General features: G+C 48.3%; 1 protein-coding gene across 1 annotated transcript; it reads right to left on the reverse strand.

The window, feature by feature from the left end:
* Positions 1-11,823: 11,823 nt before the first annotated feature.
* On the reverse strand, positions 11,824-15,825 carry LOC136545885 (pentatricopeptide repeat-containing protein At5g50280, chloroplastic-like). The gene is made up of 2 exons (XM_066537858.1): positions 14,713-15,825; positions 11,824-13,385 (listed from the first exon to the last, which is right to left on the reverse strand). Exons 1-2 carry the CDS (start codon positions 15,795-15,797, stop codon positions 12,071-12,073), a joined length of 2,400 nt encoding a protein of 799 aa, XP_066393955.1. The 5' UTR covers positions 15,798-15,825; the 3' UTR covers positions 11,824-12,070.
* Positions 15,826-16,746: the final 921 nt, after the last annotated feature.

Here is a 16,746-nt window from a genome sequence, read left to right on the forward strand (position 1 = left end):
ATGACATAGATGATCAGGCACAGTACACCTATAGCACCCAGTCAGCCGCGTTGACGTCCTGAGGTGCCAGAGTCTGTAGCCTAGTAGGATGATATTATCAGGGGCACTGCAGCTACTAAGGAGGAGGAGCTTGCTCAGTAGGAGGGTGTAGTCGTGAGCGACCCTAGTGATAGTTCTGATGATGACTACTAGCCCGTTCCTCGGATGCATCCACAGCGACATGATCATGAGGCCGACAGTTCTAGCTCCGCGCCACCTACCCCACAGATAGACCCTGTTCTCCTTACTATACTTGAGCAGATGAGGCAGGACCAGGTATGCTAGGCTCAGGAGACAGCTGCTATGTTTGCACAGTTCCAGACTCGGCAGGATGAGTTCCAGCAGCAGCAATAGGTGATCTAGCAGTAGTAGCTAGCTATTCAACAGCAGACTCAGGCTCTACAGTAGCAGCAGTAGGCCATGCATCAGCAGCAGATACTCATGCAGCAGTAGCTCCTTGGATTTATGCAGCATGTAGTGATAGCCATTGGGGCTCCACCGACACAACCTTCACCCCAACTTGGTCAAGCAGCCACTACTTCAATGACTCCAGCGTTATAGCCCAGTGGGCCTCAGAGTCAGGGACAGCCACCAGTGTTGTTTGCTTCTCCTACAAAGCAGGTGTCCCAGTACTTTGCTTCGCCAGCACTAGCCCTACAGTTCACACCTTTTTAGACGGGTTTCACACCGGCTAGGACGTCTTCACTGCTTGTGCTAGAGACCATCGTGTCCAGGAGCCTTGGTGCTTCATTCAGTGAGTTGACAGGGATGCCCACTCCTCCATATCTACATGTCCTAGGTCCTTCTATAGTTGCACCTGTTACCGAGACTATAGAGACGCTCTCTTCCTCAGTGGCATCATCAGAGCCTACTATAGTCATACTAGCTTAGTCTATAGCTGCTCCAGTTCCTGATCCGACCCAGACTGCTACAGCATCACTTCCAGCTATAGAGGGTCAAACTACTCAGAGCTCAGGGTCAGATGATGATGGCACTCAGTTTCAGCTTGCTCCTCGTACTTCAGCGCTCGGCTCATCCACTGCAGCCTCGCCGACCGACCCTTAGGTTTTGGTGTTTGACGCCAAAGGGGGAGAGGGTTCGAGTATGATAGTCTTAGGGGGAGTGACTATTTAGGGGGAGCTTAGTTATTATATTAGCTTATATATTACATTTGGATTTTTTATGTGTGATACACTATTATGCATTCATTGTGTGTTTACTTTCATGCATTGAACTATATATATGTGATAGTGATATCTAATTGATCGTGATATATGACATGTGTGCTCTCTACTTTAAATTATTTATATGTCATATCACTTGTGCAATGCTCATTTGCGTTTGCTTCCACGTTTTACTCCGATGCAAATGAGCTTTATTACTTGTACTCATGCTTAATTCATATCTTTTGAATACATCATGTTGGCTTGGTTCATATAAGCTCGCCTAACCCTTTTGTTCTTATTGATAAGAGCTTATATGATCCAAGCATGTTAAAAACCTCAATTCTTTCACATACTCGAGGTGGTATTGTCATCAATCACCAAAAAGGTGGAGATTGAAAGCATCTAGGCCCCTAGTAGGGTTTCGGTGATTAATGACAATACAAGATTACTATGACTAACGTGTGTTTTGCAGAGGCAATTAAGTTAGGTCATGGTAATGGAGATCAATTGGGCAATCAAGGTGGTCATGCCCCTACGATGGAAATCATTTCGGTTTCAAAGGATGGACGACAAGGTTAAGGATGACTAGTTCTAAGTGTCGATTGGAGTTGGAGAGACACTTAGAGTAGTTTAGGACTTTGTTTTTCCTTTGTCCGTACTATTAAGGGGGGTATGGATGGGTAGCTTGACCTAGGTGAGTCTAGTGAGTTAGGTGTGGTGCACACTTGTTAAAACTAGCGCTAGGTAGCTCCCAAATAGCCCTTAGATCTAATGGAGCAAACTTCATTCACATATGATCGAGAGTTGGAAGTGAATGGAGGGTCAAATACTGACCGGACGCTGGCTCCGGTGTGACCGGATGCTGGCTCAGGGTCCAGTCAGTTCATTTGACCAAGGTGATTGCATCTGGTTTGATCAGACGCTAAGAGGTCAAGTGACCGGACACTGAGAGGCAGCGTCCGGTCGACTCCAGTAAGGTTCCAGAGGAAAAATCGTGACCGAACGCTGCCAGCGTCCGGTCACACTGTAAACACTAGAGTTTGGGGTGTACTGACCGAAGCATCCGGTCAACATGACCAGAGTGTCCGGTCACCCCACAGAGGCACATAACAGTTTGTTTTTCAGTCCATGTTATAAATAGAGCCTCCACTCGTGTGTGGGGGTACTTTTGCTCATTCCAATAGCCGAGAAACACTTTAGAGAGTGTCAAGAAGAGCAAGGTCCTAGTGAGGTGATTAAGATTTGAGAATCCCAAAGAGAGCCCTCATTAGTGAAGATCAAGAGTAGCAAAGTGTGCATCCACCTTCTCATTTGGCTTGTCGTGGTCAAGTGAGAGTTCGTGCTTGTTACTCTTGGTGATCGCCATCACCTAGATGGCTTGGGGTGATTAGGAGCTTGGTGATCATCCAGAGAGCTTGTGGATGACCCAACTCACATTGTGAGCGGTTGTGGGTGATTCACCGCGACGGAGTGTCGAAGAATCAACCCGTAGAGAGCACTTGATCCTTGCATGGATCAAGGGGGAGCTACACCCTTGCGCGAGTGCTCCAATGAGGACTAGTGGGGAGTGGTGACTCTCCAATACCTCGGCAAAACATCACCGCGTTCCTCTCTCTCTCTATTTACTTTGAGCAATTCAATACTTGTCTTTACATTCATAGAATTACCATGCTAGAGTAGGATTGGAATTTAGGTTGCAAGTCTTTTGTGTGGTAGAACACTTAGAAACACTTTCTAGGCACAATGGGTTAATTGGGCTAACCGTAGGATTTAATTGTTGCAAAGAAATTTAGAATTAGCCCAATTCACCCCCCTCTTGGGCATCTTGATCCTTTCAGAGGAGTCGGGACACCACCTTAAGGTCCAGCGGCCTGTATACTTCATCGATGAGGTACTCACCGACCCCAAGGTCCGGTACCCCTAGGTGCAGTAACTCCTATACGCCATGCTGATGGTGACCCGGAAGCTCGTGCACTACTTCACCGACCATGAAGTCGCGGTCGTCACTTCATACTCACTCGGGGACATCATCCGCAACCGCGATGCCGCGGGGTGGATCTCCAAGTGGGCACTCGAACTTATGGGCCACGACATCAAGTATATCCCCCATACCGCTATTAAATCCCAGGCTCTCATGGATTTCGTCGCCAAATGGACGGAGGTGCAGCTACCGACCCCAGACATCACCCACGAGTATAGGACAATGTACTTCGACGGGTCCATAATGGTGCCTAGCTCAGGGGCTAGAGTGGTTCTGATCTCCTCGGACGGGAGTAGGCTCCGCTATGCCATCCACCTCCATTTCTCAGCCTCAAACAACACCGCAGAATATGAGGCCCTCATCAATGGGATGCGCATCGCCATCGAGCTTGGCACTATGCGACTCTATGTCCGCGGTGACTCGGAGTTGGTCGTTGACCAAGTCATGAAGGAGTCCTCTTGCAAAAGCCCCCTCATGGCAGCATACTGCCAGGAGGTGCGCAAGCTTGAGGACAAATTCTAGGGGATTGAGCTGCATCATGTCCCCCGAAAGGACAACGATATCGCCAATTTTCTCACAAAATTGGCCGCCAGGCGGGATCCATCTTCGAGCAGGATCTTCATCAATGATCTATATGAGCCATCCGCCTGTGTCCTGGAAGGTCCGATCCAGACACACCCCGATGCCAAGCCAGCGCCCGGGGGCTTTGACCCCGACGCCAAGCCGGCGCTCAGGGGCTCCGACCCTAGTGCCTTAGTGATGACATCACCCACTGATGTCGCCGTGTTGGCACTCAATCAAACTAACTGGCGAATGCTGCTACTCGCCTACCTCCTCGAGGAGCTTCTCCCACCCGAAAAGGACTAAAGCCCGATGGATCGCTCAACGTGCCAAGACCTTCATCGCGCTCGATGACAAACTCTACAAACGGAGCCCATTGGGGGTGCTCATGAAGTGCATCCCTACCAACCAGGGGAAGCAGCTCCTCCTCGAGGTCCATGCTAGGATCTGCAGACATCACGCGTCCCCAAGGTCGCTGGTCGGAAAAGCCTTTTGCCAAGGTTTTTACTAGCCCATCGCACTACGAGATGTAGAGGAGGTCATCCGTAGGTGTGAGGGATGCCAATTCTATGCTCGGCAAACTCATTTGCCGGCACAGGAGCTTCAAACCATCCCCATCACCTGGCCATTCGTGGTCTGGGGCCTCAACATGGTAGGAGCCCTCAAAAAGGGCCTAGGTGGCTTCACTCACCTGCTCGTGGTGGTCGACAAGTTCACCAAGTGGATAGAGGCTAAGCCCATGACCAACATCCACTCAGAAGAGGCGGTCAAATTCTTCCTTGACATCATTTACTAGTTCGGTGTTCCTAACTGCATCATCACTGACCATGGGACTAACTTCACCAGGAAGAAGTTTAGTCCCTGGACTTCAGTGATGGATATGACATCAGGATCGACTAGGCCTCAGTCGAACATCCACGTACTAACAGTCAGGTCGGGCGTGCCAATGGCATGGTCCTCCAAGGACTTAAGCCATGCATCTTCACCGACTCAACAAGTACGCGGGGCGATGGGTCATAGAGGTCCTAGCGATCCTATGGAGCCTGAGAACGACCCTGAACCGATCCATAGGGTTCACACCCTTCTTCCTGGCCTACGGAGCTGAAGTAGTGCTGCCCTCTAACCTCGACCGTGGCGCCCCAAGAGTGAAGGCTTTCGACCATGACCGAGCCATGGAGGCTCAGCAAGACGCAGTCGACCTACTTGAGGAGGCCCATGAGATGACTGTCATCCGCTCCGCTCGTTACCAGCAAACTCTCTGTAGGTACCACGAAAGGAAGATCAAGGGGAGGATCCTCGAAGTCGGTGATCTCATGCTCCGGAGGACCCAAACAACGAAGAAGAAACAATAACTCTATCCACCATGGGAAGGTCCCTATACGGTGACCGAGGTGATCCGACCGGGCGCCTACTAACTGAAGGACGACAACGGCAACGTTCTCACCAACACTTGGAATATTGAACAACTATGTCATTTTTTCCTAAATTCAGTCTTACCATTTTTTAGTCAACACTTGCTCTTGTAAAGCACCCCAGCCCGAACACTTTTAGCCCGGGTCAATCGGGGGCTCCATGAGGGTACAATGCTAAATACTACCTCTCTTTTTACTATCACATGGTAAAGACTTTTTGCTCGAACAAAAGGGCATTCCATTCCTTTGATTACCCTATGTGACTTTGTTCTTACTCCCGCTTGAGCGCACCCTGCCATGACCTACGGTTACGAGCAGCCGAGCCTCGCGGGCCACGCTCAGGTTCTTAAAGTTGTAGCCTATGGAACGAACGGGCAGGTGTGAAAAAGAAAGGATAAAAACAAAGCTATGCTAGGATAAAAAACAAGGAACGGATAGTGATTCTATCGCAAAACAGAACTGATGTATTCATTGATACAAAACTGTTCACATGGGCACTTCCCCACAAACTTAACGATTACATTTGCTGACTACTTCTACTCTAAACACTACTATGGAGAGGCCACGACATATGCCATCAGACATAACCACCGCCACAAAGGCCCCGCCCGGTTCTGCTCCCTTGACTTCAGCGAGCGCAACGGGTACCTCAAGGGCCCCGCCTGGTTCCGCTCCCTTGACTTCGGCGAGCGCAATGGGTACCTCAAGGGCGTCGCACCCATAGACGCTCAGCAGAAGAGCATGGAGCACTAGACCTTCTCTAGCAACCAAGGCAGCTCCTAGATAGGGACACTACCCATCGAGGTATGGCCACCATGGCTAGAGGATGTCTCTTCAAACTCTATGAATTGGCTGACCTAAGCAACTACAGGCACAAAACCCTCCACTAGCGCGGTCCTGGGCAACTTCCCCTTCGACAAGGCTCACCCAGTGAAGATCCACCAGAAAGAGTCCACGTACGGCTCCATCTCGAAGGCCTCGCAGATGAATCCAGCACGCCACCTCCTTCGGTGAAAGCCACCCCTTCTCAGGCAAAGATTGCCAACACCGCCTTGAGCAACCTCCAGCTCGACATTGCGCTCCAGATTCATGAAGGGATCTGTGAGTTCTCCCCCTCGCTTACCCTCTCTCTCACTTAGGAACCACCATGGCATACAGGCACTCTTGGTGAGAAGGAAGAAGGAGGAGAGGCAATAGTTGGAGAATAGGCAAAGGACTGTAGTGAGAAGCCATCTCCCTTCCCCTTTTTAAGGAGGAAATGCAGCAGCTGAAGAAGGGCAAAGGATCAGAGTGAAAAACTCTCTCCCTTCCCCCATTCAATGTGGATGGGAAATGATGGGATGCGCCCTGACCAATGGGACACACACTGACCGATGGAACGGTGCCTAGTCAGATGGGACATGGCCTAGGTATGACCCACCACTACCGCACGCCGGGCGCGAGAAACAAAGCGCCACCACGCGCAGGCGGGACTTGGCAAGGCCCAACTATGGGATCTCCGCCCAGGAGAGACCATCGGGCTTCCTGAGTCAATTGGACGGCTTAGGCAAACACCAAGACACAAGTAAGGAGCAAAGGGACGCCCCATGCGGGCCATGCCGACTCTGTCACGAACAACAAGCATGGATCCCGATCGGACATTTCCGATTGAAGCTCTTCAAACCTCTTCACTCGAGTCATCAAGGTAACATTACCAACCCCCACTATTTTCTTATATAATCATTCATACATTCATACACGCATTCATTCATTCCATACAACCACATCCCCAGACAATTCTACCCGAATTGCCCAGGGGCTCAGGGGCTAAGGCATCACATATGCGATTAAATGCATCACAACGCTTCGTGTTGCGTCACGAAGCGGCAGTTGCCTCATTCAACATGAGCAACGACTGACCAGGGCTCAAAGGCCGGCCCACGAAGGGCTCGAGGCTGCCTCGCATCAAACAGAGCTAGGGGAGAAAACATAGATGAGCCCTAAGCGGCCCTCGCCTAGTCTGCCCCTAAACCTCTGCCAAACCCACAGAACCTCCATCGAGGGGAGGCCAGTAGGCCACCCCGATCGGTCTCCAGAACGACCTAGGCATCTGTCGGGTTGTAGGTTAAGGAGCAGTGGAATGTCACAAGAGGGCTATGCCGACCCTGTCACAAACGACGGACCTAGATTTCACCCGATCATACCCGTTAGCGAGCTCACTGAGCGTGTCACTCAAGCCCAAGCCATTGAGGCAAGCGATGTTAGCCTAGCATCTCCAGTTGCGAGAAACTGTGGACGGGGTAACCCACAAAACTCAACCGACCCCTATCAAGCCCAAATAGGGCTCAGGGGCCCAAGACACCTAAACTGCCTCGACTGCACCTGACGTGTGCGCCCGACGCCAGGATCCACGAGCTCTGTCTCGCTCGATCCCTAAACTGCCTTGGCTACGACCGACGTGTGCGCCCAACGCCAGGATCCGCGAGCTCTGTCTCGCCCGATCCCTAAACTACTTCGGCTATGCCCAACGCCATGATCTATGAGCTCCATCTCGCTTGATCCCTAAACTGCCTTGGCTACGCCCGATGCTAGGATCCACGAGCTCCGTCTCGCCTGATTCCTAAACTGCCTCGGCTGCGCCCGACGCTAGGATCCATGAGCTCTGTCTCGCCCGATCCCTAAACTGCCTCGGCTGTGCCCGATGCGTGCGCCTAACGCCAGGATCCACGAGCTCCATCTCGCTCGATCCCTAAACTACCTCAGCTGTGCCCGATGCTAGGATCCGCGAGCTCCGTCATGCTTGATACAAAAAATGCCTCGATCCATAAAACTGCCCGCTGATAAAACCCCCCCAGGTGATTCTGCCTGAATCACCCGGGGGCTCGGGGGCTACACCCACAGGTGCGGTCGCGCGCACCCTTTGACGAAACGAAACATCCCCCACTGGCAACATGAAAACCCCCCCTAGACAATTCCACCCAAATTGGCTAGGGGCTCGAGGGCTACACCCGTGGGTGCGCTCGCGCGCACCCACCGTCAAGACAGAAATCCCCTAGACGATTCTACCCGAATCGCCGGGGGCTCGAGGGCTCCTGTCGGGTTCATAAACCCAGGGTCCCTCATGGACCGGCTTTCCAACAAAGGCTCGGTCCAGCAGACAATGTTGCGAACAACACGCAACTCATGGGCCAGCCCAAACACCTAAACGATAGGCCAAAAGGACAACCCAATCTCCGACCGGAAGGTCTGGCCGAGAAGGAATGGCGCCCGCTTTTGACTCCGGCCCGCCTCTCTGACCGGAAGGCCTCACGAAGGAGGAACAATGCTCACTTCCAACACCGGCCCACCTCCAGACAGCCTCTCCGACCGGAAGGCCTTGCCAAAACACCACTTGTGACTCTGACCCGCTTCTATGACCGGGAATGTGCTGAACCCCTACTTATAGCTCCCCTCCTACTAGCGCAATCAGAGCCGACTGGGACCAACTGACCGGGGACACCCACTCGATAAGGACTAGGAAATGAATGGAGAAAGTAAGGTAGGGCACTCAAGTCAACCGCAATACCAAGGACCATACCCTATACACCTGCCAGACAGTACCCTACGACCTTCCTAACATGACAGAACCTAAGCAGTGTTGTAGGCACCGACATTTCCCCTATAGTGTTGTGGGCGCCATCAACTCCCATACCAGACAAACATGGTAAGGCTCCCCCCACATGCCTCTGAGGCATCAACAGTGTTGTGGGCGCCAACATTTACCGTACCAGGCGAACATGGTAAAACCCCTTATGTGCCTCTGGGTATCAACAGTGTGGCAGGCACCGACGTCTGCCATACCTGAAGAAGACGATGTGACCTCCCACATGTATCTGACATTAACAGTGTTATGTGCGCCTATAATCATCCTGTACCCGATAGCGTGGGCAACAAGACTTAGCATATGTACACTCTCTCCATCTCACTTGTAAGGCTATCCCCTTCATCTATAAAAAGGGATGCGCTCTCTCCCAAACAGAGATAGATTAGTTCACTTAGATCAATTCAACACACAACAACAAAACCACCAGGTTCAAACCACCAGCACAATGCTCAAATACTTAGCACATAGCGGAGCTCCCGTCACTCTTGGCCCCTCAGACCAGAGTCCAACCAGACCTCTTGTACCCCCATCTTTCTCCCTTCTGTTTGTAACCCCACAACAAACTTCGAGCACCTAGGCTCAGGAATAAAGTCACCAACCAACTCAAACTGGACGTAGGGCACGTTGCCTGAACCAGTATAAACCCTGTGTCATTGAGTGCTAGGCCACCTCCGATCACAACGTACAGCAAAACTACAAATATTTACGTGTTGGTCACTTTCTGCACCGACAGATGATGTTATGGCCGCCATGCACAGCCTGTTCCATTTGAATGACCAAACCTTTGAGCTTCTCAACTCGGCAAGCATCATCCTACTCCCAAAAAAAGCGGATGCCTTAAAAGTCTCCAACTTTAGACCCATCAGTCTCATACACAGCATACCAAAGATCTTCTCCAAGCTATTAGCTAACAGACAAGCCCCTCATTTGAACTCCCTGGTGTCCAACTGCCAAAGTGCATTCATTAAGAAGAGAAGCATCCACGATAACTTCCTATATGTCCAAGGCGTGGTACATAAGCTGCACAAGCTAAAGCTGCCAAGCATCTTCATGAAGCTTGTCATCCACAAAGCATTTGATACTGTAAATTGGGGCTATCCTTTGGAGGTCATGCAAGCCCTAGGCTTTGGATCACGCTGGCGTGAATGGGTCTCAATCCTCTTTCGCACGGCCTCCTCTCGAGCTCTATTTAATGGACAGCAAGGTTCTAGCTTCCATCATGCCAAAGGGATCCGGCAGGGCGATCCCTCTCACCCATACTCTTTATCCTGGCTATGGACCCTCTACAACGCCTACTCGACATGGCGACACATCAGGCCATCTTATCCCCCTTGCCTATGGCGATAGCCAAATGGAGGACCTCCATGTATACAGACGACGCGACAATCTTCATAAATCCGATAAAAGAGGATGTGGAAGGAATCAAGATAATCCTAGAGGCATTCAGAAATATTTCAGGACTTCATATAAATCTACAGAAAAGCTCAATACACCTGATTAGATGTGAGGATATAGACCTCGACATGGTGCTATCACCGTTCACAGGCACCAGAGGTGTCCTCCCTTGCAAATACCTGGGCCTACAACTTTACACTAGATCACTCCAGAAGATCCACATCTAGCCGCTCATTGAACACATAGGACAACGACTACCTAGTTGGAAGGGGAGATGGTTAAATAGAACAGGACGCCTTATGCTTGTCTCCTTAGTTCTCTCCTCCATGCCAACCTATCACCGCACAGTATTCCCCTTGGTAGCATGGGCGAAAAAGAAAATCGATAAAATCATATCCTTTCTATGGAAAGGAGAGGAAAATGCGAACGGCGGCCATTGCCTAGTTAATTGGCCAACGGTGACCCGACCTAAAGACCTTGGGGGATTAGGGGTGCCTGATTTCGACAGGTTTGGTCGTGCCCTCAAATTGCGCTGGTTGTGGCAAGATTGGACGAAAGACTCCAAACCTTGGGTAGGAATGGATCTTCCCTGCAATGGCATAGATCGTCTATTATTCAACTCCTCAACTACAATCAATTTAGGGGACGATGCAAAAGCTCAATTCTGGCACAATAACTGGTTGGAGGGACAAGCGCCCATGTATTTGGCCCCTAATCTCTTCTAGCTTGCCTGAAGGAAAAATAGATCAATGCAACAGGAACTACAGAACAACACTTGGATACGCTCCTTGAGAGGGCATATCACCACCGCCACCCACATTGAGGAGTTTATCTCGCACTGGATAAGGATCCAGGATGTGCAGCTAATCCAGGGCGTTCTGGACACTATCACCTGGAATTGGACTCCGGATGGCATCTACTCCACTCGTTCAGCATACCGAATACAATTCAAAGGCTCATTTTCTAGGTTTCCTAGGGACCAAATTTGGAAAGCACATGCAGAAAACAAGTGCAAGGTCTTCACATGGATCCTAATTCACAAAAAAATTCTAACGGCAGATAACTTGCAAAAAAGAGGCTGGCCACACCAGGATCACTGCGCCCTATGCAACGGGCCCCTTGAAACCGGCCTTCATCTGTGCTTATGCTGCCCCTTCGCTAAGGCGGTTTGGAACCAAATCCTCACACGCGAGCACTTTGATGGGATACTGGGGCAACAGACCGCTGACCCCATGAGCATCATTCCTTGGTGGGAGGAGGCCATGGGCAAAGTGCCTAAGACGGAGCGAAGACGATTTAATGGTTTGGTGATTTACACCTTCTGGAATCTGAAAAGAAAGAAATAGAAGAATATTCAACAAGAAGATGAAAAACCGTGCTGCAGGTGGCTGCGAGAATCAAAGATATAGAGCAAAGAATGAGAGCATTCATGTAGGGGCTGCTACATTGCTTTGAGGAGGGGGTTCCTTACTGGTTTTGGCCACTAGAGGGCGTGTACTTGCTCCTTGTATATAAACACCTCTATCTTAATTGAAAGGCAGAGCTCTTACCATTTCTTTCAAAAAAAAAAAAAGATATTGCTTTCCAAGTGTATCACTAAAAACTTTCATGGTAGGAAATAACCAACCGTCATGTTCAAAAGTCTAGATTTTTAATGATACAGATAAAGAATAACAAACAGATGAAGTTCATTTACCTGAGTTTTCAAAGCCCACCATGTTGGAAGGCAAAATATTAAAGTAGATTCAGGCTACTGAGAACAGAAAACTAAAATGTATGTCTATAACCTTTTGGTCTCAAACTCGAACATTTCAAGAGTGAAAATGAAAATGCAGGGGACCATGAAAAAGGATGTAAATCTTGAACACAATCTAATGTACACAAAAGATAAACTTCACAAAATTCCTTTTCTCTGGTGTCCATGGTTCAGCATAGACCGTTTTTTTCTGTTCTTCCAAAACTCATCTTTCTTTTCCTTCCTAGGTTTTAAGCCAGACTTGCCTTTAATCATCCCTTGTATGGCACTCTTATCCTTTATGTTCTTTCTTGCAGCCTTCACATCCAAAGTATTCAACAACTTTTTATATGACCTAGGATCAGGTATTTGCCCACTTCGAGCCATCTGCTTGTGGTAATAGAACGCCCTTGAGAAGTCACGAACACGGGCATATGCATATATTATTGTACAATATGTAATGGAGTCTGGTTTTAGTTCCAAAGCTGCCATCTCTTTCAGGAGTTGGGGCAATTTGTAATGCTGCCCGCCTCTTCCATAAGCATTCATCAAAATGTTATATGTCATGACAGTAGGCTTTAAGCCAATCTTTCCAAACTCATATATAACATCCCTCGCCTGAAGATACAGCCCATGTTTTGCTAAACAATCGAGTACCACATGGAATATGACTCGTGTTCCACCAACCTTTTCATCAATCATAGTTTTCCATGTCTCCATTAGCATCTTTGTGTCACCTGCTCTCCTAAGAGTGTCGAGTAAAGCTGTATATGTTTCTAAGGTAGGTTTAAGTCCTTCTCTTTTCATATCCACATATATGGTATGAGCTTTTTCATGCAATCCATTAACTGCATATGCAGAAATTAGTGCATTATATGAAGAAGATAATGGCTTAATACCATCCCTCTTCATCCTCAAGAAAGCATCTTCAGCCTTTCCACTCATTTTCTTCTGGCGCCCATAGGCGTTTATGAGACAATTATATGATCCAGCACTCGGTCTTATACCTAAATCTTGCATCTCGAGAAGTAAGGATTCAACAACTTCTGTCTGCAATCTTCTACAGTAAGCATCCATAAGGATATTATAAGTTGTGGTTGTTGCTTGCAAACCTTTTTCTTTCATCTCAACAAAGAGCCCCTCAGCTTCTTCAATTTGGTTGGATTTGCAGTATGCCTTCATCAGAGTTTCATATATGCTTGTGTTTGATGCAATACCTCTCTTCTCCATTTCTGACTGGATGATTAGAGCTTCCTTTTTTAGCCCATCAAAACAAAAGATATTTATCAAAGCCGCACCAACATCAAAGCTCCAGTTGACTCCTTTTCTGTTCATCCATTGGAAAAATTCCCATGCATCCTTGGCAGATGCCTTACTCTTCTTCATAATATTAAGCATGATTGCGGATGTCCTATGATCAGGTTGAACATTGTTCTTTTCCATTAGATCAAAAATTTCCCAAGCACCATCATATCTGAAGAAAGGTAGAAACAGGTTCATCATAATGAATATTAAATGTTTTCGAGAAAAAATAATGAATACTAAATCACAAATACAAAGAATAAATGTGTCACATTTTCTACCACTCCTATTCATCATTACTTACAAATGTCCCTACTTCATCTGAGGTGCCCTTGCATCATTATAAACTAGTCACTAAACTATGTTTCTGCTAACAGTTTGCTTTCTCCAGTGATATATAACTCCATATACATTATTAATATTCTAAACAAATGGAAATAGTGATACATTGAATTAACATAATCTGATAATTAGTTAACAACACCCATCCGAACTTCATTATCATGTTTTTCAAAGACAAGCAATGGACACGAATTTACCAGCAGTTACTAACACAAAGTTCTAGAAATAGTCTAGATTCTTAGTATAAAAACAGCCCAAAAACACCTAAAATATTGCTCTTCCTTAGTGGACTTGACAAGCAAGTGGAAGGCAGTTTTGGGTCATGTACACAGTGAGGGCAAAAGGACATTAGGATGTTCTAGCATCGACATTCTTTCCTCTTCTACACGATAGTAAAGAATTGTCAAGGTCCAGTTCTTAACTTCAAATTAAGCATACGCCTCTTAGTTGTTGTACTAATCTTCTTTTGTCTTGTGTATGCTTTCTCAGATCAAACCTTGATAATCTGAGCTTAACCTATTCTTTTTTCTCAAAGAGGCAGGAGAGCCGAGCATCTTTATATCATAGAGAGAGAATGGGGCTTTATCTATTGAGCTCTGGCATGAAAAATATTTCTGCCCAAATGTTTCACAAGTAAACTTCTCTTCCTTTCAAACCTTCAACTTAATACGCAAATTCGTCCTGAACTCCCAAAACATTACAGAAAGTTGACCACAGTTGTCTAATTAGAAGCTCATCAGCCTGTTCGCTTGCTCGTAAACGATCGTAAATTTCCAGCCGGAAACAGTGTTTTTCTCTCACACCAAACCAGCCAGCAGTAAATAATCCACGATACGATACGGCCTCCCGAACAGGCTGCATACACTCAGTCTGATAATATGAACTAATTAAAAGGACATAAGACATCTGTAGAGTATAGAGATAGTCCTATTTAATACCTAATCAAAATTTCCTTCTCCCACATTTCATAGTACTAGTTAGCCATCACATGGTTCCGAAATAGGCCCACAAATCTTCAACCAAGTGATTATCTAATCTACAGAACATGTGCCAAGAAACTTAAACTCCCAATTTTCCACCATGCAGTGGTATTCACGATGAGAAGCCCACTAAAGTTTGCACTATCAGTCCCTGACCCCAAACAAGACAATACTCACCTCCTGCAGTAGGCAACGGCAGATATCGCAGCATTATAAAGAACTGCCTCGCAGAAATCCCTCTCCAAAGGTAACCTTGCCACAATCTCCAAGACCACATCAGCCATGTCGCACCTTCCAAGCGAAACAAAAGCCGTCAACCACGCCATTGGCGATACAGGCACCGGCTGCTTCTCCCGCAGCCACTGGAACAGGCGTGCACAGCCCAACGCCAGCCCCTCTTCAGACATCCTCCACATCAATTCCACGCACTCCTCCTCGCTGAGTTTCCCGTGGTTGTATCGGGCCATGAACTCGGCGAATCCTTGTTCCCCCGCCGCAGCCGGGCACCTTGCAAAGGCTAGGATTTCTTCCATGGCTGCCGTGGTGGTGCAAACACCGCTTACCCCTTCTTGGCTTCGCAAGAAGGAGGTCGGGTCCAACCAATCGCATTCTTCATCCTCGTCCTCCTCTTCTTCTTGGTGTGGTTCCTCGCGCTGCGCTCGAAAGGGGCTCACAGGCGGGTCCCACTGGCCCACATCCTCACCACCTCCCTCGTCTTCATCCTCCGAGGTGCCGCCACGGGTCGGGCCCAACCAGCCTCCCTCGTCATCCGTATCCTCCCGGGTGGCATATGTGGCAGGTCCGCTCCAGAACCCCACCGCCTCATCCCCATAGTCGTTGCCTTCGCTTCCTTGTTCCTCGATGAAACGATGCGGAGGGTAAGCAGCTGGGCGACTTCGAGGCCACGAGGTTTGGAATTGGGAATGGGAATGGAGGAAGCATTTGAAGGACGGGGAGGATTTGAGGGGGCAGCCAAGGTGGAGGGTGCGGAGAGTGGGGCAGGCGAAGGAGAAGGAAGGTAGCTGCTGGGTCAACAGCGCCATCTCCGGCGAGTGGCAAACACGGTGGCGGCAAGTCACGGGAGAACACAGAAGGCGCCGCTCGTGGATGCGGATGCCACAGCGGTGTTGCTCACGCGCGTGTCGAGGAGCGGCGGAGAGTGTGCAGAGGAGGACGTAGATGCGAGCTTCGGGGGGCGGGGAGTGGGGCGCGGGCGGCGGCGGAGGATGTCGAGTTGGGCAAAGAGAGGAGCGGCTGCCCATGGATGCCTGCAACTCATTGCCCCGTGGACAGAGATAATTGGAATTTTGTCGTTATCAAACTGGATTTCGCCCATTTGCCACTCCGCAAAAGAATTTGCTAGAATATCAGTATCAAACTGGGTTACACACATTGAAATGCCCTACTCCATATTTCTCTCTAGTTTAACATTTATTATATTTATTCCACCCAATAATTCATTCCGGTTTAACATTTATTGCTAGATTTACACTCTCTAAGTAAGATATTGGTTTTTAAATTTAATCAAATAATTACAATAATTTTAAACATGCAGATTTAATTACACATTATCATTATATTTTTTTGTCAACTCAAGATGGAAAGGTTGTCACGGATGTACAACTTATCAAGATTAAATCCATTGTACCGGTTGGAGGTTCGTAGGTTTATTGATGCCGCTAGGAGGCATGTATGTAGAGAAAAGACAAAGGACATATATTGTTCGTGCATAGACTGCAAAAATATTATTGTATTTGATGACCCAGAACAAATCATTTCTCATTTGGTTCACCGAGGTTTTACGAAGGATTACTTTATTTGGGCGAAACATGGAGAGGGTAGTTCCACGCCTTATGCAATTGGCAACTCAGCGGACACCGATGTCGAGTGTCTAAAGTAGCGTTTGGTTGGAAGATAAGGTGGAATGGCATGGTCTAGTCTCTGGTTTGTGGGATGGGATGAACCCATTTTCTGTTTGGTTGAAGAGGGATCGGAATTCGGAACAACTCGTTTTCTGTTTGGTGTGGAGACATCAAAGGTAGGATCAGCTACTGACAGATGGAGCTCATTTGTCAGTTTTTTTTTCATTTTCTTCCTCATCTCCATATCTCTTCCATCCTGTGCGCCTCTTTTCGCCCTGTGTCCCACCCGTACGTCGGTGAGTTCCCCATGCCCCCTTCGCCTGGCACCCCACGTCCTCTCTATTTGGCA

This window comes from Miscanthus floridulus, chromosome 3, assembly GCF_019320115.1.
Source record: "Miscanthus floridulus cultivar M001 chromosome 3, ASM1932011v1, whole genome shotgun sequence".
NCBI lineage: Eukaryota > Viridiplantae > Streptophyta > Magnoliopsida > Poales > Poaceae > Miscanthus > Miscanthus floridulus.